The sequence below is a fragment of the Notolepis coatsorum genome (assembly GCF_963971535.1).
Source record: "Notolepis coatsorum genome assembly, chromosome: 16".
Lineage (NCBI taxonomy): Eukaryota > Metazoa > Chordata > Actinopteri > Aulopiformes > Paralepididae > Notolepis > Notolepis coatsorum.
The window spans coordinates 68,562,207-68,589,470 of NC_140180.1; the positions used below are offsets into that span (position 1 = coordinate 68,562,207).

The 27,264-nt window shown below is 43.4% G+C and overlaps 2 protein-coding genes across 2 annotated transcripts in view; one reads left to right on the top strand and one right to left on the bottom strand.

Annotated features, from left to right (window-relative positions):
- macrod1 (mono-ADP ribosylhydrolase 1) overlaps window positions 1-27,264 on the bottom strand; it is a 496,258-nt gene that overhangs the window by 344,389 nt on the left and 124,605 nt on the right. The window lies entirely within an intron of this gene.
- flrt1b (fibronectin leucine rich transmembrane protein 1b) lies at window positions 22,824-25,144 on the top strand (the record flags this gene model as incomplete). Its single annotated transcript, XM_084332360.1, has 1 exon — window positions 22,824-25,144. The coding sequence occupies one exon, from the start codon at window positions 22,824-22,826 to the stop codon at window positions 25,011-25,013; it is 2,190 nt and encodes a 729-aa protein (XP_084188486.1). The 3' UTR covers window positions 25,014-25,144.

Genomic DNA, 27,264 nt, shown 5'->3' on the forward strand with positions numbered 1-27,264 from the left:
TCCTCTGCTCTGTCTTCAGCTGGACCAGAGCTGAGAAGCCACTTTCACAAAGATAAGTAAAAAAAAAAAAAAAAAAAAAAAAAAACGTTTTTTTTTTTTTTTTACATTGGTTTTCGATTAGTCGACTAATCGAAAAAATAATCGGCAGATTAGTCGACTACCAAATTAGTCATTAGTTGCAGCCCTAATTGAAGCGTTGCAGAGTTGTGCAGGCTCCCACTGCATCAGACCAGGCTCCGTGAGGGAATTATGAATAACATGGCGAAAAAATGAAATATGATCTCAATAACGTTGCACGCCGTGGAATGGCAGAATTAGCATGAACTTGAATCATGTTGTACGACGTTTTTGGCGCAGGATGTGTTAAAGCTGTTCAAATCTAATGACATAATTAAAACAGTGCCATGCGCGTGAGCCACCACTAGGGGCAAAGACCACAAGATGAAAAAGTAGAGATAAGGATTGCAATAGGGATTGCTATTTTTTTTCATCTAAATCAGGGCTCGAAATTGCAACCGAAATTGTATCTGTGCAACCTCAAAATATAATTGGGAGCATTCGTGCGAGTGCAAATAATTGTTCTGGTGCGACCTCCTCATTGCCCCTCTCCCTCACAGACCCGACCTGTCTCATTCGCACCGAATAGCAAGCGTGCAGCTCCTCTTTTAACATCACTGAAGCATTAAACAATGGCCCAGTAAACTATTCACTTTAGTTTAATACACGAGGCGTTGTCTAACGTTATCTAGCTGGCTAGCTACTGATAGCTCATAACATCATTGGAGTTCGTTTTTGCAGCTGTGGCTAACGTTAGCTAGCTAGTAGGGCTGTACCGAATGCTTCGAAGCTTCAATCATAATGTTGACATTCAAATTCTAAATCAACATTCGAAAATAAAAAAAATTAAAAATAAATAATTTTAATTTTATTTTATTTTTTAATCTTTTTTGTATATGTCTATTCAATCTGTTTAAAGTAAACCAATGGGGTTTTTCTTCACAGTTGCAGATAAAGTTTAGGCTACACTAATATTATAATATTATACTATAAGACTTCACCATCACTTTCGTACCAACCATGCCCTTATTGGATTATTTATATTTGACGAAACTGATGAGTTATATTCATTAAAGAAAGTTGATTTAATAAAAAAAATAAAATACTCTTTAATCAGATTAATCACTTTATTCAAATTGAAGAATTAGTTAAAAAAACAAAAACAAAAACAGACATTCGGTACAGCCCTACTAGCTAGCAACTGTAGCTAGCTAATACGGGCTGTGCTGGCTGGCTACCTTTTCATTCGCAATGGAGTGGAGCTAACTAACTGTACAAATCTATGTGATTGGCTGAGACTGTATTTTGTACGGTTGGCTGTTGGCTGGATTCGGGTAGCCAGCTAGCTGGCTGGCAGTTCATAGTGCAATAGCTGGCTGTTGTTGGCTGAAATATCGAGTTTTCTCATAGCCATCGATTACTCACGCCCACCCCTATACGCTATACAAAAAGAAAGTTTAATGTGACTGATCTAGTGAGCTAGAATCGGAATATTCCACCCATAAATAGCTAATGTCAAATATAAATAACAACGTTTTGACGTTAGCCAGCTAGCTAGTAGTACAGTGATATGTTGCCAATTGATTTCGGTTGAATAATGTTAGCGAGATTGGCCTACGTTCCGTTACATATTCATAATCATGAAAGTGTAGTGCCAAAGGATAGGATAGACAACGCTAAACATGTATTAAACATCAACTCAACGCCAACACTCTGTTGATGTCGAGCTAGTTTGCCGACAGCAATGTAACAAACAATATGGTCCGTGCGGAACCCTTATCCCCAACACATAGTTCCGTGTGTGAATCATGTTGAGCCACCACAAAAGATGAATCCAAAGTTTAATCCAGTAAGAATATTACTAGGCTATATAACATACATCTGTGCAAGTAGATTACATTAGCAAAATGTATTGCCCTTTTGACATGTACTGTAGCCTACATATTCATAATCATGAAAGTTTATTTGGAAGCATTTTATATTCTGTACTTAGTTTTAAAGTGGTCAGACATTTCCCTCTGTGTGTAATACAGACAGTCTTCACACATTCATAAATAACACGTACAGAAAAGCTTATTGTGCACTGTAATAAAATACTTTTTGTTCAATGGGGTATTTTTGTATGTACCGAATACCGTGATATACCGTGAAACCGTGGTATTTTTGCCCAAGGTTATCGTACCCTCAAAATGTCATACCAGCACATGCCTAGTCTATACTATAGGCTACACTACTAGGTCTACACTATACTATAGTTTAAGGCTACTTTCACTGTTTTACTGCATTACAGTACTGTTATATTGTTTTTTTATGATTGAATATAACTGCACTTTAACTGTTCCACAAGAGGGCGCTATAGGCGTAAGGAGACGCAGCTATAGCAGCTGACGTCAGGTAGCAGGTATAAGGGAATGTTCCCTCCCCCTCTGTCTCTCTCACTCTAGCTCTCACTAGTGGTGCAATGTACATATGAAATAAACCACGCCAGTTAAGGCTAAAGAGGACCTCGTTGTCATGACCAGTTAATTATTTTGCTCCCCAGGTGACTGTCAACAATGACTCTTTAATGAGAGGTCTAAGGGCCTCAGCCAATAGCAATGAATCAAATAATGTTAGTTGAAACCATGAAGGCAAGCCATGCAGTATTATATATTATTATATAGGAGTGTATTATATTACAAAAGGGTTTCCGGGCCTTTGCAGCGATGGCGCCGACACTGTGGAATAAGCTCCCTCTATCAAGTCTGCCAACACCGTATAGACATTCAAGGCCTTGCTTAAAACCCACCTTTTCGCTCTGGATGATCACTAAGTTACTTTGCTGTTGTGTTTAGGGATGGGTACCGTTCACATTTGAACCGATACGGTACCGGTACCTGTGAATCGATTCGATACCGGTACCTTTTTTCTGTACTTTAGTCTCTAAAAATGTAATCTACCTACCTCAGTTGTAAAAAAAATAATCCAAACTTCAAATAACCACACTTTCGACCGTTTTCTGCTTGCCATTGCCCCGACTGCTTTGTTGTTGAATCAAGTCAAATCCTAGGTAAGCGTATATTGTGCGTGTGAACGTTGACAAAAAAAAATAAGTTAAAAAAAAAAGGTAAAAAAAATTACGGTATCTCACGTGAACCGATACTCGGTAGTACCGACATGTTTCGGTAAGTACCTTTAAAAGTACCGAATTCGGTACCCATCCCTAGTTGTGTTGTGTGTCTGATGTGTTCTTATGTTCTCTGTCTGTCCGTCTGCCTGCCTAGTTTCCTGTCTCCATTGTCCTGTCCATTTATTCGTATTTTCTTTTTTTTCATCGGGCTGTGCCCTCCGGACCGATGTAAAAATTGTCTGGGGGCGGGGGGCGCATTATAACTGAAAAAAATCACATCATATAATTATATAGGAGTGTATTCTTTTTAACCAGTATTTCCATTCCAATGCATTTCTGGTTCACTAGTGACTAGTACAGCATACATGGAGAGTGATAGGAAAGCTGGTGGGAGGGCTAGGGTCATGGTACGGTCAAACGCCAGAATCAAACCAGCGATGCAGCAAGTACATGGTATAGGCCACTCAACCACCAGGACACCCTTGGGAATGGTTATACAACTGATCCTGGGTCAGTTGGTTCATGTGTATTTTCTTTAATTCCATACTTTTCTAGACCTTGATCTTTAGATTCATTGCTCATTACTTTACATCTTTGATCATTGACCATATTCACATTTTGCTCTTATGCCATGCTCCCAGTGTGGGAACAGGGTGGAAAGGAACCCAACCTGAGCATGACATAAGAGTAAAATGACTGCAGTGTGAATATGGTCAATAGGCTACATTATATCATATTATAATACTTAAGGCGAGACACCCCAGATGAATAGGCAAATATACTTTTTTAGGTGATTTTGAGATTTTGTTATATTTTGCTTCCTAAACATGTCTTCTATGAAACTAGTGACAATAAAACGTCAATAACACACATTTAGTTGTTTATTGCCTCATTTGCATATATAAACATAAAATTCAGAAAACTTGCAATACATTTTTTCTTAGTTTATATGTACATAACAAACTGGGAAAGTTTCATAGTGATATCTATTCAAATATGTTTTGCCTATTAGGGGGTACTACACTGTGCTACACTGTTTGTAGCCTGTGTGTAGTTCTGTTCAGTTCAATAACATGAATGAATGAAAACTTTATTTAACAGATTGCAGAATGGGTACAATACAGTACGGCTCAATACATACAATTGTTAAGGGGATGCAGACCTGAGAAAGACGTTTGTCTTGTTTCCATCAGGGTCCCCCATTTTCAATTCATATAGACATATATGACATACATGACATACAGATAGTCAGTACTGCTACATCTATACATTTATGACATACCAGATTTGCAAATACAGTACTGTTTGTGATTCATGTGTTTGTGTTTGTGTTTGTGACATCATTATTATTATTATTCAGTTATCAGGCATGTGTTTAGGTTGTCTATTACTAATGGTTTGATTAGGTATTGTGTTTGTAAATATCTGTTTAAAAAAAAAGTATGGCATTTTACAATGTTTTAAGTGAAGTTTGGTGAAAAAGCAAGTTATTGCACTATTAATCCCAATATAGGGACATTCATCTTTGTTTGATCAAGAGTAACCTTTTATATATATATAATTTTCTTTTTTTTGTGATTTCCTTGGCGTTTCTAGTTTTAAAGAGAAAAAAATCAATTAAAATTGTAAATATAAAAAAAATTATAAAAACTGAGATTTTATTTTTAGGCCATATCGCCCAGCCCTAAACTGTTGAAAGCATTTGGATGTATGTGAGATTATGTGCAAAATAAATGAGCATTGTTTTTTGGTGAAGTGCCCCTTTAATGAATAGAATAGAATAGATCTTTATTTGTCATTGTTGGTACAACGAAAATTAGTTAACACACGTACACAGTGAGTCTATCGCGGCCTTGAACTTGCTGATACAGTGGTGAATTTGCAGGCTGGATGAAGCTTTCCCATGACATGAAAGATATAGAAATTCCATATTTTCCTCTACTTTCCCCTGTATCACCCTAATTTTCTGTTTATACTATGTTTTTAACTATGTTCTATTTTTATCTTATTTTTATTCTGTATTTAATTTTTTACTAATAATTATTAAATTGTTTAACTATGTTTTAACCCTGTAGCACTTTGGGATCCTAGTGAACAAAAAGTGCAATACAAATTCAATTTATTATTATTATTATTATTATTATTATTATTATTATTATTATTATTATTATTATTATTATTATTATTATTATTATTATTATTATTATAACGGTCCTCATGTCTTTTTTCTCTCCACAGGGTGGCGCTCTCTAACCCTCGGCTGACCGTACCGCTGCACCGAACACCAGTGAAACGCACATAACCTCTCTGTGGGTGGGTGGGAGGGGGAGAGACAACACTCCCGCTGCCTTCCAACGACTAGAAGAACTACACTCACGCATGTGACCCGACCCGACCCCCCGCCCCAAACAAAAGGAGGGTCGTTCTGCCTCGGAGCAGAATACACAGAGACTCTCCTCTGCCTCTGTCACGATTCCCGGGAAGAGAGTGATCAAACATTTAACATTTAACAGAGGGAGAAGGGAGGAGCGTCTCTCATCTTCAGAGACAAGAAGAAACACCTGTAACCCTAACATAACAGTGTGGAGAAAAAGGTCAAAATCCAGTGAAACAAAAAAACACCATCTTCGTATATATTACAACTATAAACGACCAGAAACAAATAGAAATCTCTACTTCTATCCTCCGTCACTGTGACAGTGGAGGCCTGAGGCCACGTCTTCTGCTACTGAGCACGAGTCGTAATACAACGGCACAGCAGCTCAGTCGGAAGATCTCCTGTGTGACCCGCCGCCTGCCCTCATCCTCTCCTGGAGACCCGCCTCCACTCAGAAGGTCCCCCCTGAAGCCCTCACCCTCTCCTGGAGACCCGCCTCCACTCAGAAGGTCCCCCCTGAAGCCCTCACCCTCTCCTGGAGACCCGCCTCCACTCAGAAGGTCCCCCCTGAAGCCCTCACCCTCTCCTGGAGACCCGCCTCCACTCAGGGTAGCTCTGGATGGAGGTGTCGGGGCGTACTGTGACTTAGGCCTCTGGACGCAGACTGAAGATGACTTGAGTCGGCAGACCTCGGAGCCCCAGATAATAGAGAGCGAGAGCAGAAACACACACACGTACACACGTACACACACACACACACGCATGCATGCACACACACACAGATGGACATGGCAGGGCTGCTTTGAGCCATGCTGATGTTACCACCCACAGAGCCTTGGAGTACGGGCCTTCATAACCGCCGCTGTCATCATCATCTTCTTCATCAACGTTGTTCGCCCGCGCCAAGGCAGGTACGGTGGCCCAAAGGGACGGGGCCTCGCTTCTGAGTTACGGTGAAGAGAACCGGGAACTGTTCTAACACACACACAGATTTACACTCTCTTCCTGCACGTACACACACACATTCCCCATCTGCAGCCTCCTGCACCTACACACACACACACGCGCGCGCGCACACACATAGCCACACACCCCATCCTCCAACCAATCCCTGATCGGGAGGAATAGAGCGGCGAGGAGACGTGAAAGGCACTGATACAGAACAGGTTAGTAGTAAACACACGTCTTGGCTCCAGTCAAGCTCCATGCCATGCCATATGCACACACACACACCCTTAACACATTAATTCCATCGACGAGCACTGTTTAGTTCTCAGCTAATGGGAATTTATTTTCATTGTAGTACACAACTAAAATTAAAGAGGCAGGGAGAACGACAGGGAGAGGAGGGGGTGTGTTCAAATATAAACGAAAAACAGAAAAAGAAACCAACTCCAACAGGGAGGAGGAGGAGGAGGAAGATGAGAGCAGGACTGAGCAGAGGACAGCGCTGGCTTGATTGATCCAATCTCAGTGTAGCAACGGCATGAGGGAATAGACAGATGAATGGAGATGATGGGGAGAAAACGATAAAAAAGGATTAGTGAGTGAGAGAGAGAGAGAGAGATAGAGAGAGAGAGAGAGAGAGAGAGAGAGAGAGAGAGAGAGAGAGAGAGAGAGAGAGAGAGAGAGAGAGAGAGAGAGAGAGAGAGGGGGGGGGGGGGGGGCAGAGATGACTGCAAACCAGGGACGGCATGCATGTAATGAAAGATGGACAGAATCAGTGGGGGAGCGAGAGAGAGAGAGAGAGGGGGGGGTGGGGTGGGGGTGGGCAGAGAAAAAATGAATGAGGGAGAGCGAAAGACAAAATCAAACCATCATTAAGAGGGTCTGTGGATAGGAGTGTCTGGCAGTGAGGAAACACACACATGCTTGTGCCAAATGGGATGTTCATGAAAGGAAAGGAAATATGAGTGGTGTGGCAGAGGAGCATATGCTACTTGATATTCATAGTGAATTCTCAATATGGTTTCTCCCACTTGAATCTCCAACATTTAAACCTACTGTCACACCCAGCGCTATGTAAATATAAACGTCAGCTTGGATAGACATAGACTACATGGTTCTCAAGCGTACACACTCACTATATAACTATTAGTAGGGGTGGGAATCACCAGAGGCCTCACGATACGATAGTATTGCGATACTAAATATATTGCAATATGCTGAGTATTGCGATATTAATATTGCGATATATTGCGATTTATTACCTTTTTTCAACTGCAAAGTAAAACTTTGTCAACATGTTTTTTTATCTAATAAAATAAAGTTCAGTCTGTTCATCTCACTTCAATAATTTGTATTGCAGAACATGGTATTTTCTCAAGCACAGATGTAAACACTGTAATCTGTGTTGCATGTACCTGACAAACAACTGTTTGTATTAGTCATATTCCAACTTAACTGAATGCACACAGTGTGTGTGGACTACTGTACTATTACAGGTATTGAAATGAACAATGCAACTTCCGTATATATAAAAAAAATATATAAAAAATTATAAATAATTAAATATCGATACTTGGCGTCCCTGTATCGATACAGTATCGCCACGCAAAGTATCGTGATACTACTACGTATCGATTTTTTCCCCCACCCCTAACTATTAGGGGTGTAACGTTACGGTACACAAAAAACACATTGGTGGTCTGCAGTTACTGTTAAGTAGGGCTGTCAATGAATATTCTATATTCTAATTAATAATGGACTTCTACATTTTTGCTATGTAAACTACAGCTGGCCTACCTTCTTTTTTTATGCTAATGCTATTTTGGGAGTTCTAGCATCAAGAATGTAAGAGGTCTACTTTTCAGGTCGCCGTTTGATTCTACCTTTAATGCATGTTATCCCAAATATATTATTGTTGGAATCTCATAGAATTTAGTAGGAGTTCTCATAGTAATATCATACTGATTAATGATGAGCTCTAGCAACACTTCAAGGGCGACTAAGCTTCAGCTTGGCCGTTTTGTAGCTTTGTAGCCCATAGTCTGAAGCAGAGTGCACCGCTGTGAAGGAAGGGTGTGCTGCATTTACAACACAAGACAAAATGAGAGCAACACCACATGCTTCACATTAATCATTTGATCTCGATTATCTTGTTTTCGTGATTGTGGGAAACCAAAATCATAATTGAAACTCGATTACTCACCCAGCTCTAAGTGGCACCCAGCCAACTCTGACTCTGCATGTGTCCTTTCCCTCTGTCTCACTGCCTTTCCATTCTTGCTTTCTCACCCCTTTTAACATGAGTCCATCTTGTCAGGTTCCCTTATTTTTCTCTCTCTCTCTCTCTCTCTCTCTCTCTCTCTCTCTCTCTCTCTCTCTCTCTCTCTCTCTCTCTCTCTCTCTCTCTCTCTCTCTCTCTCTCTCTCTCTCTCTCTCTCTCTCTCTCTCTCTCTCTCTCTCTCTCTCTCTCTCTCTCTCTCTCTCTCTCTCTCTCTCTCTCTCTCTCTCTCTCTCTCTCTCTCTCTCTCTCTCTCTCTCTCTCTCTCTCTCTCTCTCTCTCTCTCTCTCTCTCTCTCTCTCTCTCTCTCTCTCTCTCTCTCTCTCTCTCATGTTGCCAATGCTTAGAAACTGGAATCTGCTTAACTCATTGAACGCCAAAAGCGTAAATACTGTGTGAGCTGTGAATTGGAATTGAAATGACGATCGAATCCCGATAGGTGGCAGTATCGCCTACCTTTTGAACTGGGCTAGTCTACTGTGAGGGGGGGAGGGTGCTCACTCACTGCTGGCCAGAGTCGTAGCCACTAGCCTGCGGACTATCTATGCAATGGCGAGCGAACTATTGGAAATTATTATGAAGAGGACAAAACGATCACACTTATGGATGATAAGGTGCGTTTTCACCAGACTACATTGGACTCAGCACTTCTGGTAGATCATAAAAATACTATAGTCAAACCGGCCGAGCATGTAACATCTGGTCACCGCTCCGCGGTAGTCACCGACACCAGAGTTGAGAGCACTCCAGACTAGGGCCAACTAACGTTAGGCAATGGCGATCGCCTAGACGAGCGAACTATTGGAGATTATTATGAAGAGGACAACCGGTGACGATCCATCCATAGCATAAGGTGTGTTTTCACCAGACTATGTTGGATTCTAGTATTTTCAAACAGGCTGTTTGGATGTAATGATAACGTTATCTGTTGGGCGCTGCCAGGGCCAACTAACGTTATTTATTGTTCTGACCAAAGACACTTCGGAGCAAGAGTGGACAGGGTTTTGGTGGACCTGCTGACAAAGGTAACATCTAATTTACCAAACCCCATCATAAAACATGACTTTGTAATGATCCCATCTCAAAACGATTCCGTTGCGGAATAAAACAGCAGGGACATGTTTTGGGTCGCAGAATAGGCACACTAGTCTTGCTCTAGTGACGCTCTAGACCAGGGGTCAGGAACCTTTTTGACTGGGAGAGCCATAAAAGCCAAATATTTCTAAATATATTTCATTGAGAGCCATATGGTATTTTTAACGTATAATAAATTAAATGTCTTACTTTTAATGCGACTTCTGGTGCTGCATGGTTTTGCTGATGGCCTTGTAATCTGGTTCATACGTGGTGAGGTTGAGCTTCATGCAGGCGTTGAGGCTTCCATCAGTTAAACGTGAGCGTAGGTTGGTCTTAATGTTCCTCATATGCGAGAATGACTGCCCACATGCATATGTAGAGCCAAACATGGTCAATACGGCGATACTCACGCTGCATTGTGTGGTATGTCACAGGAAGCTCGTTCCAAGTTTTAAGAATCAGCTGGTCTTCAGGTTGAAGATCTTTTATTTCTGTCCACTTGTGTTCCCTCGCCAGCTCTGCTCGCTATATCTTCAGCTACAGATACTATTAGCTGTATCTTCAAAACTAATTTCTGTTTACTTTAAAATGACACAGTATTTTTAAGAAATGTCACAAGTATTAAAAAAAAAAAAAAAAAAAAAAATTTACTAAAAAATTTCTGGGAGCCATATGCTGTCACCAGAAGAGCCATATATGGCTCGCGAGCCATAGGTTCCCGACCCCTGCTCTAGACGCTACTGCTGTGTGCTGTTGATCCGAGCCGAGCGGATACGACAGATGGGATTTTCAAAATAAGAGTATCGCAATATGAATCGATCTTTTTAAGTTGCATCGATCCTATTTGATTATTGATAATAGATCGATATATCGATCTGGATCGATGTATCGTCCCACCCCTAATGAAAACGCATAATATGGTTTTTACCTATACATTCGGATCAGCAGTTCAGCATCTGCACTGTTGGTGGGTGGGCCTAGTAAAGGATGTCGCATTGCGTTCATCTTCAATGAATGGACCAATGCAATAGTCTACCAAAGCCCCCGCTCTCTCTCTATATCTCTCTCTCACACACACACACACACACACACACACACACACACACACACACACACACACACACACACACACACACACACACACAAACACTTCAGAAACAAACATAGTATCAATGAGAGCATCAATAATACACCAGTGACGTCTAGTGCTGGGCCCTTGGAATCAACCTAAGCTACGCCCCTGAGTAGGTATACCAAATGTTTCTGCTTGATCATAAAGGGGTGGGGATTCTGTTTAGGGATGTCCCGATACCACTTTTCTGCTGACAGAGTACGAGTACTGACATTTGGGTACTTGCTGATACCGAATACATACCGATTAACCCGCTAACTCATTGAGCACCAAAAACAAGATATCTCGTTTCTGAAAGCCAACGATTGAGCGCCAAACACAATATCGTTTTTTTTCTTAGTTTTTTTTATTATTCTTAGTTCCGCAGAGCTTCCTGGCACCTCTGATTAAGTTAGAATTGAAATGACGATCGAATCCTGACAGGTGGCAGTATCGCCTACCTTTTGAACTGGGCTAGTTTAGTGTAGGGATGAGAATCGAAAACCGGTTCCCGTTGGGTTTTGGTAATATGCTCCCGAAATGCTCCCGCTGTTTGGCTACTTCTAAGTGCAGTGAAAACTACTTGAATGCTTTAGAACCTAGTCATTGATTTAGTTGAGGGTGAGCTAAAATTAGCCGCGGAGCTAACGCTATCTAACGTGAGCTAACGCTATTTAATCAAGCTCACAAAGAGAGATAAACAGCTGACAGCGGATAGTACAGGTACAAATACAATAAAACAGCAGGTGGGGGCTGTTGTGTAAACCTTCTACTCTTTAGTTCACATAATAGACGGAGTGTTTGTTTACTTCTGTACTCTGTAAGCGTGTGTGTGTGTGTGTGTGTGTGTGTGTGTGTGTGTGTGTGTGTGTGTGTGTGTGTGAGAGACAGAAGTCAGAGGAATAACAACCTGTTATTCAATAGATTAAATTAGTTTAAGAATTAAAAAAAAATACATTTTAAGAGAATCTCAAATACATTATTTTATTTAAGTGTAGGCTATAGTTAATGTTTTATTTTTTACAGTTTTTGTATTTTTCTGACATGGGGGCTCAACAATAAATGACAATCAGAAATGTCAAGTTTATAATATTTATTTTTATTTTCAGCTTTTATAGTTTCACAAACATACATCAAGACAAATCACAAACACAAAGAAAATAAAAAATAAATAAAAAGAACACAAACAGTATGTTGCCAGACACTGTCACATCAATGAACAAACATACACCATGTCAAATGCTATACACTAAGGACGCAAGGGGCTGATTCTCTGACATATATACACATACATATATATATACATATATATATACACACATACATAGTAGTGTTGTCAATACATAGTACAGAAAATACACAGGAGGACATTGAGAAGCACTTATGTTCTAGCTAAGCATTCCAAAAAGGGACCCCATATCATTTCAAATTTGTTCAAGGTCTCAGACCTACTGTGACGAATGCTTTCCAGCTGCAGAGAGGAGACCATCTCAGTGAGCCACCTTTTAAAATTTGGAGACGACGTGTCTTTCCATTCCTTCAGGATAATTCTTTTGGCCACAGCCATACCAAACATCAGGGCCTCCTGCTCATTGTAAGGTAATTCGGCAGTGTTAGCTGAACAGCCGAGTAAAGCTAGAAGGCAGTCTGGGGCAATCTCTCTTTTGTACGCCTTGGTATACCAGTCAAAAATGTCTACCCAGTACTTAAATAGCTTGGGACAAAACCAAAACATATGTGAAAGATTACCCTCTGCGGACATGCAACGATCACAGATAGGCGATACAGAGGGATAGATTCTATGCAGTTTGGTTTTAGAGTAATGTAGTCTGTGAATGACCTTAAACTGTATAAGTTGGACTCTGGCATTAATAGAACATTTATGTATCCTGCTAAGTCCCTCCTCCCACATCTCATCAGAGATTTCCATACTAAGCTCTGTGGACCATACATCTTTAATGTGGTCGGAGGAAGCCATAGATTGGACAGAGAAATATGAAACAAAATCAGAGATCAGGTGTTTTGAAACTGGTGATCGGCTCATGAGATTATAAAACTGGTAGTCAGCAGGACATGTCTCAAAGTCTGGGATATTACTGCGGACATAATTTCTAACCTGCAGGTAACGAAAGAAGTGTGAGCTTGTAAGATTAAACTTAGACTTAAGTTCGTTAAATGAGGCAAAGTGACGATCAACATATAGATCTTTAATAGTGGCCAGTCCCTTTCCCTTCCATAATGAAAAAACAATATCAGATTGACCAGGGGGAAAATTATGGTTATCACATATTGGAGCATATGCCGAGGTTGAAGGTACTTTGAAAACCTTTTTGATTTGACTCAATATTCTCAGTGAGTTCCGAAGGATAAAATTGTTGAGAGCCATTTTATTAATCGTATCACACTTAGAAAATAACATTGCAGGAAGAGAGCTTTTTAGGTTCACATGCGCCTCCATGTCTAGCCACCTGGGGGCGTCCATGGCTACTGTAGCATCACCTATGAAGTAATCTTGCCAGAAGGTCATGGCCCTTGCATTAGCAGCCCAGTAGTAGTGCTGGAATACCGGCAGGGCCAGCCCCCCCATATGCTTTGGCTTCTGCAAGTGTGCTTTTGAAATACGATGTGCTTTATAGCCCCAGACAAATGGCAGAAGTATAGTGTCTATCTGTTTAAAGAAAGAGGCAGTCAAAAAAATAGGCACGCTCTGAAAAAGGTAAAGGAACCTGGGGAGAACCACCATTTTTATGACATTCACACGCCCCACCAAAGACACTGGCAAAATTCTCCACCTCTCCATATTTTTCTTCAATTTTGAGACCATTTCACCAAAGTTCAGTTTAAATAGGAGTTTGGGATCCTTTGGTATAACTACTCCCAGATAGGTGAAGTGGTCATATTCTATTTTAAAGGGTAAGCTGTCAGTAAAGGAAGAGTCTAGGCTCCCTGAGATGGGCATGAACACACTTTTCTCCCAGTTAATGGAGTAACCAGAGAAAGTACCAAACTGCCTGATTAAATCTAGGAGACATGGGACGGAGGAGGCAGGATCAGCAAGATACAGGACCACATCATCCGCATATAGCGAAATACGGCTCTCATACTTTCCCAACTTTATTCCTGTGATGTTGGGATGACTCCTGATACTGATAGCCAGGGGTTCGAGGGCTAAATTGAACAGTAAGGGACTAATACAACATCCTTGTCGGGTGCCGCGATGGAGTGGGAAGGAGTCAGATCTATCAGAATTGGTAAGAATGGAAGCTCTGGGATGAGCATACAACATTCCAATAAGAGAACGAAACCTGTCACCGAAACCAAAGCGCTGGAGGACACTGAACATATATTTCCATTCGATCTGGTCGAATGCCTTTTCAGCGTCAAGTGATATGATCGCCGGCTTAGTGTCCTTTCTTTGGTTAGAGTACAATATGTTTAGTAATTTCCGAATATTAGAAAAAGCAAGCCTGCCAGGAATGAATCCTGTTTGGTCGGAGTGGACGAGAGATCCGACATGCTGAGCCAACCTAGTGGCCAACACCTTGGCAACTGTCTTTTGGTCAAAATTTAACAAACTTATAGGCCGGAACCCTGCTGGATCAGTCCCATCCCTACCTTTCTTGAGTAAAAGGCACACATTTGCTTCGTAAAGGGAGTCAGGGAAGACATTATTAGTGATAGAATGTTGAATCATTCTAAGAAGTAGAGGGGCCAAAATGTCACTGTAAGTTTTATAAAACTCCGCCCCATACCCATCCGGGCCAGCGGCCTTCCCGCTAGGGAAAGACTTTATTGCACTTGTTATTTCCTGCAGGCTGAAATCAGCATCTAGCTCATCCCTTGCCTTATCACTAAGCACTGGCATATCAATATTGTCCAGGAAGCTCTCAACCTCAGAGTCTGGGGCATGGCATCTAGAGGTATAAAGGCCAGTATAAAATTCTTTAAAACGGTCATTTATGTCTTTAGGGTTAGTCAGCAAGCTGCCCGATATAGATTTGATACTATGAATTGCCTGGCTGGCCTGTACACCCCTCAGTTGCCTAGCCAACAGTCTGTCTGGTTTATCACTTAGTTCAAAGTGCTTCTGTCTGAGTTTAAGGAGGAGGGTACTAACCTGCTTGCCCAGAATAGAATTGTATTCATACTTCAATTTTAAAATGTTATTTAAGTCCATTTGGGATTGTGATAGTCTGTAAACCTGCTCCAGCGAGGGGAGCCGTGCCTCAATCTCAGCCAGGCGCTTACGTCTTTCTCTCTTTCCAAAGGCTTCATAAGATATAATGTGCCCTCTCAATACCACCTTAAGAGACTCCCATAGTGTAGCGTGGGAGACATCACCGGTATCATTAGTCTCCATAAACTCAATGAGTCGAGATCTCATTTGATCGCGAAATGCTTTCTCCGAGAGCAAAGAGGGGTTGAAGCGCCAACTGTATCGCGTCTGTGGCAGTGCCAGCTTTACCAACATAGTGATTGGCGCATGATCTGAAATAAGGATGCTATGATATTTAGTTTGCAGCACACTAGATATAAATTTAGCATCGACAAGAAAATAATCTATTCTTGTATACGATTTGTGGACGTGGGAAAAGAAAGAATAATCCCTGTCTGTAGGGTGCTGCAATCTCCATATGTCAACTATGTTCATAGAACGCATTAAATTGTTTAGTACTCCAACGGAATTAATGGTCGGAGGCGGACGAGTGGACGTACGATCAAGATAGGGATCTAGATAGCAATTAAAATCTCCACCTAAAATCAAGTTGGTGGTATTCAGATCAGGGATTATGTCAAATATTTTACGAAAAAAGCTTGGGTCGTCAATGTTAGGACCATAAATATTCAGGCATGTTATTGGTAGTGAATTAATGCTACCAGACACCATGACATATCTGCCTCCGGGGTCGGAGACTACCGTGGTCATTTGAAATGGGACAGATTTACTAAATAAAATAGCAACCCCTCTTGCTTTGGAAGAAAAAGCAGATTGGTACACTTGTGACACCCAGTGCTTCCTCAGGCGCCTCTGTTCCGTTGGAGCTATATGAGTCTCTTGTAAAAATATAATATCTGCAGACAATGTTTTCAAATGAGCAAATACTTTTCCCCTTTTAACTGCACTACCCAATCCTTTAGTGTTCCATGACACCATCGTAATAGGCTTCTCACCCGCCGATATATTAACCCCTTGCGTCATCACGACCAAGTGATAACAATCTTAATACAAACAGCATGGTATATGAAGTACATTTTAATCCATTGATCATCCACCTTCTTGAAAGAGACTTCAAATACAAAAATATAACAATAAGGACTGGCAACACAATAAACCCCCCCACCCCCCCACCGCCGCTTACCAAAACTGAACGGCAAAATCCCCATATACTCACGAAGACAGCTGGGCAAAAGAATAGGCATCGCATTGCACCGGTTAACGTTATAGTTACCAATACCTAGACAGCTGTCCCTCCACAACTCAGTGGATGAAAAATAATAAAGTGTTCACACGTGTTTTATGTTGAATAGTCAACAAATCAGTTTATATACAGTCCGCTTGAGACCGCCAGCATGGGACCAGGTCCATCAGTTGAGAGAGTCTTGGAAAAGCGCACAGCCTCCTCCGGGGTGCCAAACATTGTGACAGTAGAGTTGTGCTCGACGCGCAACTTGGCTGGGAAGCGTAGGCTGTATTTCACATTTGCCTCTCGGAGGGTCTTCATCACATCACTGAAGGCTCTGCGCTGGGTCATCACGTCCGCTGTATAATCAGGAAAAATATACACTCTGGATCCTTTGTAGTAAAGAGGACCGTGCTCGCAGCTGAGACGCAGGACCCGGTCCTTGTCTTTGTCGTGGTGCATCTTGGCGATAATGGTGCGTGGTTTCTCCCCCTCAGCGGGCTTGGCTAACAGGATACGATGGGCTCTGTCCACTTTAATTGGCTTGGTGAAGTTTTCACTGCCAAGTAGTTGCGAGACCAACTCGGTCACAAAGCGATGGACGAGACCCGAGTCTCTATCACATCCCGTTTGGACAAGTTTGAAGCCACTTTGGCATCCCTGCAGTCCGAGCAGAACAGCGTGAAGCAGCTAGTGACGGGGATAGAAGTGACGGTGAACGACCACGACGCGCGTCTGAAACTCCTGGAAGAATCCCAAAAATCCTTACGGAAGGAAAACACAGAACTCCGGGCTAAGCTCAACGACTTAGAGGGCCGGTCCCGCCGGCTGAACCTCAAATTCGTGGGAATCAAAGAGGGCGAGGAGAAGGGAATGCCTACAGAAATGTCAAGTTGCATGTTGTTATTCTAACCAGCTTAGACCCCTACGCTCTGCATCTTCTGGCCGCCTCAGACCTACTCCTATCCAAGCTCCGGGAGGGTCATCAAAGAGAAGTCGCCTATTCTCAGTCCTTGCCCCACAATGGTGGAATGAACTACCCACCCCAGTTAGGACAGCCGAATCACGTCCAATCTTTCGCCGTCGACTAAAGACGCACTTCTTCAACCATTATCTGAATAAAAAAAAATATATCTAACCCTAACTAACCGTACGGTCATGCACTTGTCCTAATAAACTAACCTACACTGTAGCACTCAACACTTTGATGAACATTGTTGCTCAGCTGATAGAGTTGTGCCCTTCCTGATGGCTTGTCGTACAGAACTTGTAAGTCGCTTTGGATAAAAGCGTCAGCTAAATGACTAAATGTAAATGTAGTTCTGTTGCATTTCCAATTTATTTATGTAAATTATAAATTGATCAGGTATCGATAAGGGTATCGATAAAGAATCGAATCGATAATGGAATCGTATCGATAAAATCCTATCAATTCCCATCCCTAGTTTAGTGTGGGGAGCTTAGGGCTGTACTGAATGTCATTTTTTAACATTCGAAGCGTCGATTGAAGTATTCGAACAAAGCTTCGAATAGATAAAAAAATATATATATTACAATTTTTTATTTATTTTAACTGAATCCTCAATAATGAATAAAGTGATTAATCTGATTAAATTAGTCATTTTCTTTTATTAAATCAACTTTCTTTAATGAATATAACTCATCAGTTTCGTCAACATAAATAATCCAATAAGGGTAAGTATAATATAGTATAATATTATATTATTATTATTATTATTATTATTATTATTATTATTATTATTATTATTATTATTATTATTATTATTATTATTATTATTATTATTATTATTATATTAATTATATATTATATTATAATAATAACTGCAACTGTGAAGAAAACCCCCATTGGTTTAAACAGATTGAATAGACGCAACAAAAAAAAGAAAAGAAAAAAAAGAAAAAAAAAGTTTTTTTTATAAAAAATGCGAATGTTGATTTAGAATTCGAATGTCAACATTATAATCGAAGCTTCGAAGCATTCTGTACAGCCCTAGGAGTGTCTAGCACTCACTGCTGCTCGTTCTATAGTGCTTTGAGTAGAGCTATGGAGACAAGAGTATGGCGATCGCGACTTGTGGATACTATTATGAAGATGACAAAACGATCACACTTAGATGATAACGTGCGTTTTCACCAGACTACATTGGACTCCGCACTTCTGGTCAATCATAAAAATACTATAGTCAAACCCTATAAAACGGTGCAATTTATTATACTTTATACTTATAGCACATGCATGAGTCTGGTCCCTTTTGAAAGGTAACATTCTGAAGTGTCTTACACAATAAAGAAAAATCACTTTGAGTGCTAATGTATTAGAGAAACAGAGGTTACTTTGAACTAGGGCTGCAACTAATGACTATTTTGGTAGTCGACTAATCTGTTGATAATTTTTTCGATTAGTCGACTAATCGAAAAAAATTTATATTAAAAAACATATATATTTTTTTATATACTTTTTTTTTTTTTTGCACTACCTATCTTTGTGAAAGTGGCTTCTCAGCTCTGGTCCAGCTGAAGACAGAGCAGAGGAACAGATTGGACATTGAGCATGACCTCAGAGTTGCTTTGTCTACCATCACCCCAGACTTAAGACTCTTGTCAGGACCAAACAACATCCCCAGTTATCCCATTAGTTCCCCCAAACTTACTGTCGGTCTGTTATGTTAAGCTAAGAAGTCTTCAGCTGGCTGGACCAGAGCTGAGAAGCCACTTTCACAAAGATAGGTAGTGCAAAAAATATATATATATAATAATAATAACAATTTTGTTTTTAAACAACTAATCGACGCAACAATTCCTCGATTATGTTGACTAATTGTTGCAGCCCTACTTTGAACACACTGAAATAAAATATTTGCTCCTTACTTTTGTGTTGAGTTGTTGCCAGATGCCTGTTTTTGGGTTCCAGCTGAGAGGTAGGAGCTGGCAAACATAATTTCCATAGCCTGAAGTCTTATGTAGTACAGGTCCAAAGTTTATAAAAATACCACGGAAATTTGTGTTTAACAAAGGTTTTTGTAATGTGTGTACCGCAATAATTTAGGGTGATTATCTAAAATGGCCGCCCACTTCCATTCATTCAGTTGCGTGAGTCAAAACAAAGAACTTGTTCGTCTTCTTCTGCCCCCTTCTCCTTGCAATCAGCGCTCGTCTGGGGTCGCTTTCGGAGCAGACGCTCCTTGGCTACAACAGTGGTCAATAATTTCCGCCATCAGCGGTGACCGGTCCGTGGTCACTCGTCCGAACGGCTTGTCAAATGACACTTGCCGGATATTTCCCCGGCTAGGAAATATCATACCTCAGCTCCAGTAAACTGAGAAGACGGCGAAATCCCGTATTTTCCACAACTGACAACGGTTGGTCGACAAGAGCGATGTACTGGGTAAGGGCTTCGGTTATTTTCACTGCCCGTGGGTTTTCTCTGGCCATCTTCTGTCGCTTCTCCAGCGTTTGCTCCAGAGTTGGTTGTTTTGTGCTGCTGCTGCTGCTGCTAGCGTTAGCAAACTCCTTGTACCTAATGTTTGCTCTTCAGATGTTTTTTTTTTACCCTCTTTAGTTTGCAGTCTGCTTTGCTCTGGTTAGCATCGCAAATCATCGCAAAATAATGTTAGGTTGCACGTGGCACGTCGCCGTGAAGTGGTATCGGGCGGCTGTCGCGAGAGGTATCGGGCAAGTATGAGTACAGCAAAATAGGGCAGTATCGGTATCGGGACATCCCTAGTTCTGTTGACATCGACCTTAGTCTTCAGAGTCAGGTTGACAAGACATTGTCAGGGATACATGACTGACCCCCCCCCCCCCCCCCTCCCCCCCCTTTGTTGCCATCTCTTGTTTGCTTTGCATGGATTTTGACTGAAGCCGAGGGGCAATTTTGCATCTAGTATTGAGCTCACATGGATACACTCTCTCTCTCTCACACACATGCACGCACGCCAGGGTTTCCGTTGTCCGGTAATTACCGTTTTTTTACCGGGGAAATCTGTTGAAGTCTGACATATTTAAATATCTCTGGTCATAATGTCCTGTGAAAATAATTCCCTCTAAGCACAATTTGAATTGTATTAAAATAGTTAATTTGTTTCATTGTTGCTTCACCAAGCAGGTCTAATAATGACAACGATGTGTGTTCCTATATCATATCACGCGCACAGCCAGTTTGCAGCGCGACCTGTGGTTTGCTGATGAGAATGGCGGGGCGGGAGCTGATGCTGGATTAGCGAGAAGCATGCAACTGCAGAGCCGCAGAGCTCACAGTTGTGCCCGCACAGTGCAATACTCCAATTCAGCCATTGGCAATTCAGCCACTGGGTGGGTGGCGCTGCTGAGCGATCCCCAGACCGGACCTGAAAGCGCCGCTGGCTCTGCGGCTCTGCAGTTGCATACTATTGGGATTAATTTATCGCTTCGTTGAACGTTTCAGTGAACCCCACGATAATGTTGCCGTCTCTCTCTGCCAAATGTATCAGTTCTTCGCTTGATATAATTAATACAAATGTCCAATATAACGGAATTCGTTAGCTCATAAAAATGTGATTATAACAGACTGCTGTTTAATGTCGGGCCGACAGACACCTATTTGATTTCAAGTCAGCAGCAGCACGGAGTCTCGAGGGACTTATTTTATTTGGAATATAATGACTATATACGCAAAAGTAGCCTAGTTTTAAGTTAAAATATTATAAATCTACATGCCTTGAGGATGTCATTCTTTATATAGCCTGCCTATCAATTGTTTTTAAGCTCAATAAACTGACCGGAATTTCTCACATTTGTCCGGGAGATTGAAATCTTCCAGGACACGGAGACCGGCAACAACAAACCCTGACGCACGCACGCACGCAAAAACACAAACACACACACACACACACACACACACACACACACACACACACACACACACACACACACACACACACACACACACACACACACACACACACACACACACACACACACACACACACACACACACACACACACACACACACACACACACACACACACACACACACACTCTGCAGGGGGAAATAACTTGCCTTCAGAGGATTTGTTTATCAAATGTGCTGTCAAACCATGTGAGGCATTTAGAGTCGGGTCACATTCTCAACCCTCGGGGCTCGGGCCATCTGAAAAGAGGGGGATCTAAACCACAGTATATACACGCCTCCCAACTTTCTATATTACCGGTACTCTATATTATTCATGTTGTATAAATAGCATGCAGCATAGATGCGAGTGAGCATGGAGAGATAATTTAATTTGTTCAGAATTGTACATTTGTACAGATGCGCCAGAGGACGAGTCATAAGATGTCGAGGAACGTATTAATGTTTGGGAAAATGTCTTCACTGTAAAAGAACCCGCTAAAGAATTCTTGGGATTTCAAGACCGCTTTGCCTGAATAATTTATATTTACATTTTCACGAACAATAACAACTGGAGAGACAACATGCATTATACATGCCTTCTTGCAGTGTGTGTGGATGTATGTACATACTTTGTACGTCTACGGTATGGGCTTGTGTTGTGTACATTCATATTTTTTCATTAAAAGTCTCCAACGGGGTCCTGTTGTGCAGGCTATACGTGAACTGTGGGAAACCTTCGTCTAAATCAATAGTTGTTTTGTTGTTATGTATTCAGGAGGGAAGAGGGATTTAGTTTATAGTGTTCTTGTGCGTGTGTGTGTGTGTGTGTGTGTGTGTGTGTGTGTGTGTGTGTGTGTGTGTGTGTGTGTGTGTGTGTGTGTGTGTGTGTGTGTGTGGTGGGGGGTCGGCACAGAGGCAGTTAGAACAAGTTCACTCCACTTCTGTTGTCTTCCAGGCCATCAACAACACCACAGGCAATTAATCTGATTTCCCATTCCCGTACTTCTCCTCCATTTTAGTTTTATGTCACTCACTACATTTCAGTTAACCTCCCCTCTAAAACTCTCTCTCTCTCATTTTCTCTCCCTCCAACTGTCGCCGTCCAATTCTCTCCATCACCCCCCGCCCTGCACTCTTAATCTCCCTCTCTCGCCCACTCACTCCACCCTCTCCTCTTTCACTCTTAACTGTCCGTTTCTCTTCTGCTCACTCGAGCCGACCCATATAATACACCGTTGGCCTACTCCAAAACACCCCTATTATATTATTCAATCCCCCCAAATCTCCTGGTGCTATATAACTTAAACGAAATCAGAGCAGTGGACATAACAGCAGTTTGCAGAGGAAAATGCATAACCATGCATGGTCCGTTCTGCTCCACCTGTGTTTCCCTCAAATGCTCTCAATTCGCCGGAATTTTTGTTTTCATCTGTTAATGCACTCCACCCTCGCCTCAGTGAGTTAGTGTTTGTTCTAATTTTGACTTGTTCTCTCTCTCCCTCTCTCCCTCTCTCCCTCCCTCCCTCCCTCCCTCCCTCCCTCCCTCCCTCCCTACAGTAGCGGTCGAACACCATGGCGGCCGAGAGCCTTGCGGAGCTCCGTGATTGGCTCTTCTTGCTCCTCCTGTGCCTCACCTTATTGGCAGAGATGCTGGAGCTGGCGGCGGCAGCCATTGCCATGGAGACGGGCGAGGGGGAGGAGGGCGCCGTGTGCCCGTCGGTGTGCCGCTGCGACGAGGGTTTCGTCTACTGCAACGACCGCGGCCTCGGCATGATTCCTCCGCTGCCGTTAACGGCCGCCATCCTCTACCTGCAGAGCAACCGGCTGATTAACGCCGGTCTGCCACCCTCGTTGGAGAGGAGCAGTTCCATACGGGTGGTCTACCTGTACGCCAATCAACTAGATGAATTCCCCATACACCTCCCGCCTTCACTACGGGAACTCCACTTACAGGACAATAATATACGAACGTTACCACGCTCCTCTCTGGCCAAGCTACCATTGCTAGAACGTTTGCACCTGGATGATAACTCCATATCAACGGTTAGCATCCAGGAGCGAGCGTTTTCCGGGACTCCACGGCTACGCCTGCTGTTTCTGTCTCGGAACCACCTGTCCAGCATCCCTGCGGGCCTGCCGGCGTCGTTGGAGGAACTTCGACTGGATGATAACCGGATCAGCACCATCCCCACCCATGCTTTCCGCGGGCTTTCGTCTCTCCGACGTCTCGTACTGGATGGAAACCTGCTGGCCAATACACGCATCGCTGACGACACCTTCTCCCGTCTCTCCAACCTAACGGAGCTTTCGTTGGTCCGCAACGCCCTGCAGGCCCCGCCCGTCAACTTGCCCTCCGCCCACCTCATGCGGCTCCACCTGCAGGACAACGGTATGACCCACATGCCGAGGGGGGCACTGGATGGGATGCGTCGGCTGCAGAGGCTGGATCTGTCGGGCAACAATCTGACTAGCCTCCCCCGGGGTCTGCTTAAAGACACAGAGAGCCTGGAGCTACTGCTGCTCCGGGGGAACCCTTGGCATTGCGGTTGCAACCTCCGCTGGCTCCACACCTGGCTGCACGGCCGGGGGGCTCCGGTGACCGTCAGGGGCCTGACCTGCCAGGGGCCCGAGTCTGTGCGAGGCCAGGCTCTGAAAGACCTCACCCAGCTGATGGAGCAGTGTGAGGGCCCCCCTGTTGGGCCTGGAGCCGGTGTGGGGGTGAACCCAGTGGAGAAAGGTGGAGACAGTGGCATAGGGGTCCAGGGAATGGCTCCAGCTACCGGCGGCAGCACCACCTCCATCCCCCTCCTGGTGCCCACCCAAGGCTCTCTCTTTACCCTGCGGGCCAGGCGGCCCGGTCTGGTGATGCCGCTTCCTCCTGGGGAAGGGGGGCAAGTATCCGGGGAAGCCCTGGAACTGACCGTGAAACCTCTCTCCCCGGACAGTGTGTTGGTTACCTGGCTGTGCCCACGGCCAGCGCCCTCCTTCCGCCTGTCCTGGCTGAGGCTCGGTAGCAGCGCAGCGCTGGGCTCCATCACGGAGACCTTGGTTCCCGGAGAGAGACAACAGTACCTCCTCACCCAGCTCACCCCGCGCTCCCACTACCTCATCTGCCTGCTCCCGCTACCACAGGACCCCGCCACCGGGGGTGCTAGTGCAGGCTCGTCGCGGACAGGCCACATGGACACAGACGGTAAAGACTCGTCCCCGGCCTGCGCTCAGATCGAGACCGGGGAGCCTCCGGTCAGCAGAGGTGAAGGGTCAGACGGGGAGGGTCAGGACTCGGATATTACAGCCCTACCATTGGCTGGGATAATAGGGGGAGCCACTGCATTAGCCAGCCTGCTGCTGATCTTTGGCATCTTCTGCTGGTACGGACAGAGGTCAGGCTACATGTCGGGGGACTCCTCCTCTTACGGCCGAGGCCGCGGCGCCAAACACTACGACGACTACGTGGAGTCGGGCACCAAGAAGGACACCTCCATCCTGGAGATCAGGGCCCCTCCTCCGGGCTTTCAGATGACAGCCATGGCCCATCAGCCCCTGCAGCCCAAGCTGGAGGACGTCACCTACGTCCACACGATTTTCCCTTCCTCCTCCACTTCCTCCTCCCACGCTAACGGGACCTACCGGAGTAGCCACGGAGCCGGGAGCCTCAACGGCACCATCCTCGGCCAGACCGGCCACCACCACGTCGGTTATGGTACCAACCGTGGCTACCGGGAGGGCGGCATCCCCGACATAGACTATGCCTACACGTGATGTACACGGGACGCACTCCCTGGTGGCCGTCGCTTCTATGGATACAATCGCCCGGCCCATGGCCAATTTGTCCTTGGTTCCAAAGTACCCTCTGTGCCTCCGCAGGTCCAATTCTGATTTGTTTGCGATGTAGAAAAGACTGGATTTTGGTGATGAGTTGGACATTAATTCAGTTCCAACAGCTCTGGGTATATTATATTCTACAGTAGACCTGTGTTTCAACGCTACTTATGGTTATAAATGCTCTCTCTCTCTCTCTCTCTCTCTCTCTTCTCACCTGCTGTTTGTCTCGGCTCATAACGATATACAGTAACTTATTTGGATATACTAGGCTTAGTTTAATTAGCGGAGGGAGATTTGTTTCGCTATATGAGGAAAATGGCACTTGATGTTTATAGAGATAGCTCTCCTACCTTCCTGCCGAGCCCTGTACTGTATAGATAAAAGGATGGTTGTTATAACCCTGCAGATGATAACGCGTCATCACTGACATGAAAAGATGTGTTCTTAGGCTGCTCTCTCTCTCTCCTTTTCAGTTTTTTCTTTCCTCTCCTTTTTATTGAATTTTGTTATTCTTTTTGGTCTTTATTTCTCCTGTGTCTTTTATGGTGCCATGAGGGGAGGACGACTTTGTTCTCACCAAGAAAGCTGAGGGAGCTGACAGCAACGATAACAGTTCTGACAGAGACCGGAGACACTAGCGCTACATGCTGAAAACTAATGAGGGAGAGGAGAAGACGGAGGGTGGGGTGAAGGGGAGAGGAGATGAAAGGAGCCAAGGAGGGAGGGAGAGAGGGGGAGAGGAACCGTTTTGGGAGGGAGGTGTCAACTGGAGGAAGGGTTGGAAGGGAGTAGGGCTGCACGATTTTGGGAAATAATCTAATTGCGATTTTTCTGACAGATATTGCGATTGCGATTAAATTTGCGATTATAATAATAATTTTTTTAAGCAGCCCCACAGAGGTTTATTGTAAAATGCGGCTTGCATCTGGCCTACGCGATGGGTCTTTTCAGGACACCGAGCCTGAAAATGTTTATTTTTACCTGGGAATCGATACCGGTACCCAACAGTACCTTTTTTTCTGTACTTTACTCTCCCTCTCTGAAGTCTAAACTTCACAACACACAATCTAAAACCCCTTACCTCCCTCTCCCAAACCGATCTTGTATCTCAATGGGACTTCCTGGTTAAATAAAAAAAATGCGTTTTTATTTTTTTTTTGTGATTTGATAATTGCATCATTCCAAATCGCGATTTCGATTAAAAAATTATTAATCGTGCAGCCCTAGAAGGGAGGAGAGGATGGGTGGGAGACGGAGCACAGGAGTGAGGAGTCGGGGAGACGGCAGGAAGGAGAAGAAGATGGGGAACTAGAGTGGGTGTTGGGGGGCAACTGGTAGAGTTTGACAACATCATCATCCAAAGACTGGCTCAAGTTCAAGCGCCCAACTTTCACCTGTAGCGTATCCACCCACCATACAGAAAACAAGCTCACCACACACACATACTTCTGAAGACTAACGCTTTTCAACCCAGGATTTATTACAATTTGTTATAGATCAAAGACTATTGCCAAATGATTAATTTCCTTTTTGGATCATCTTGATGAAAAGGTAGTTCCTTCTATTGGTCACATCAGAAATGTCAGTAGGCCTTGCATGAGGGAAGAAAAGGACACGTCCAGACAATCAAAGAAGGCATTACAATGTACCTAGTCTAATTAGCAACTCGTTACCCATAAGAAAATATAGTTTTCTTATGTTTAACTTTTTTGGTTTGTTGAAAGTGAAAGTAAAAATTGGTCAGAGCCTGTCATTTTTTTGACACCCAAGAAAACACCCAACTGATCACTAGCGATAAAGTGAATCAACTAACTGTTTCCACAGCATAAAACTAAAGTGAGGTTCACCAGACTGCTCTTCAGTTCCTCCGGCCTTAGCGAGTTCAAACAGAGATACAGTCGTGTCATCAGGGATCACACAGCAGACCGCGACACTGTGCAGTTAAAAAAAACACATGCACGCTTGCTTGCATGCACACACACACACAGTCAGGAGAGGAATTTCCGACTGCCTCTCATTAACTCTACCTACCAACCTGTTAGTAGGGTGAACTTCAAAAAGTGGATGGAACACAAACACGAAATGGATGGAACACGAACAATAAGCAGACAGAGAAGAAACAGGACAGAGAGAGAGAGAGAGAGAGAGAGAGAGAGAGAGAGAGAGAGAGAGAGAGAGAGAGAGAGAG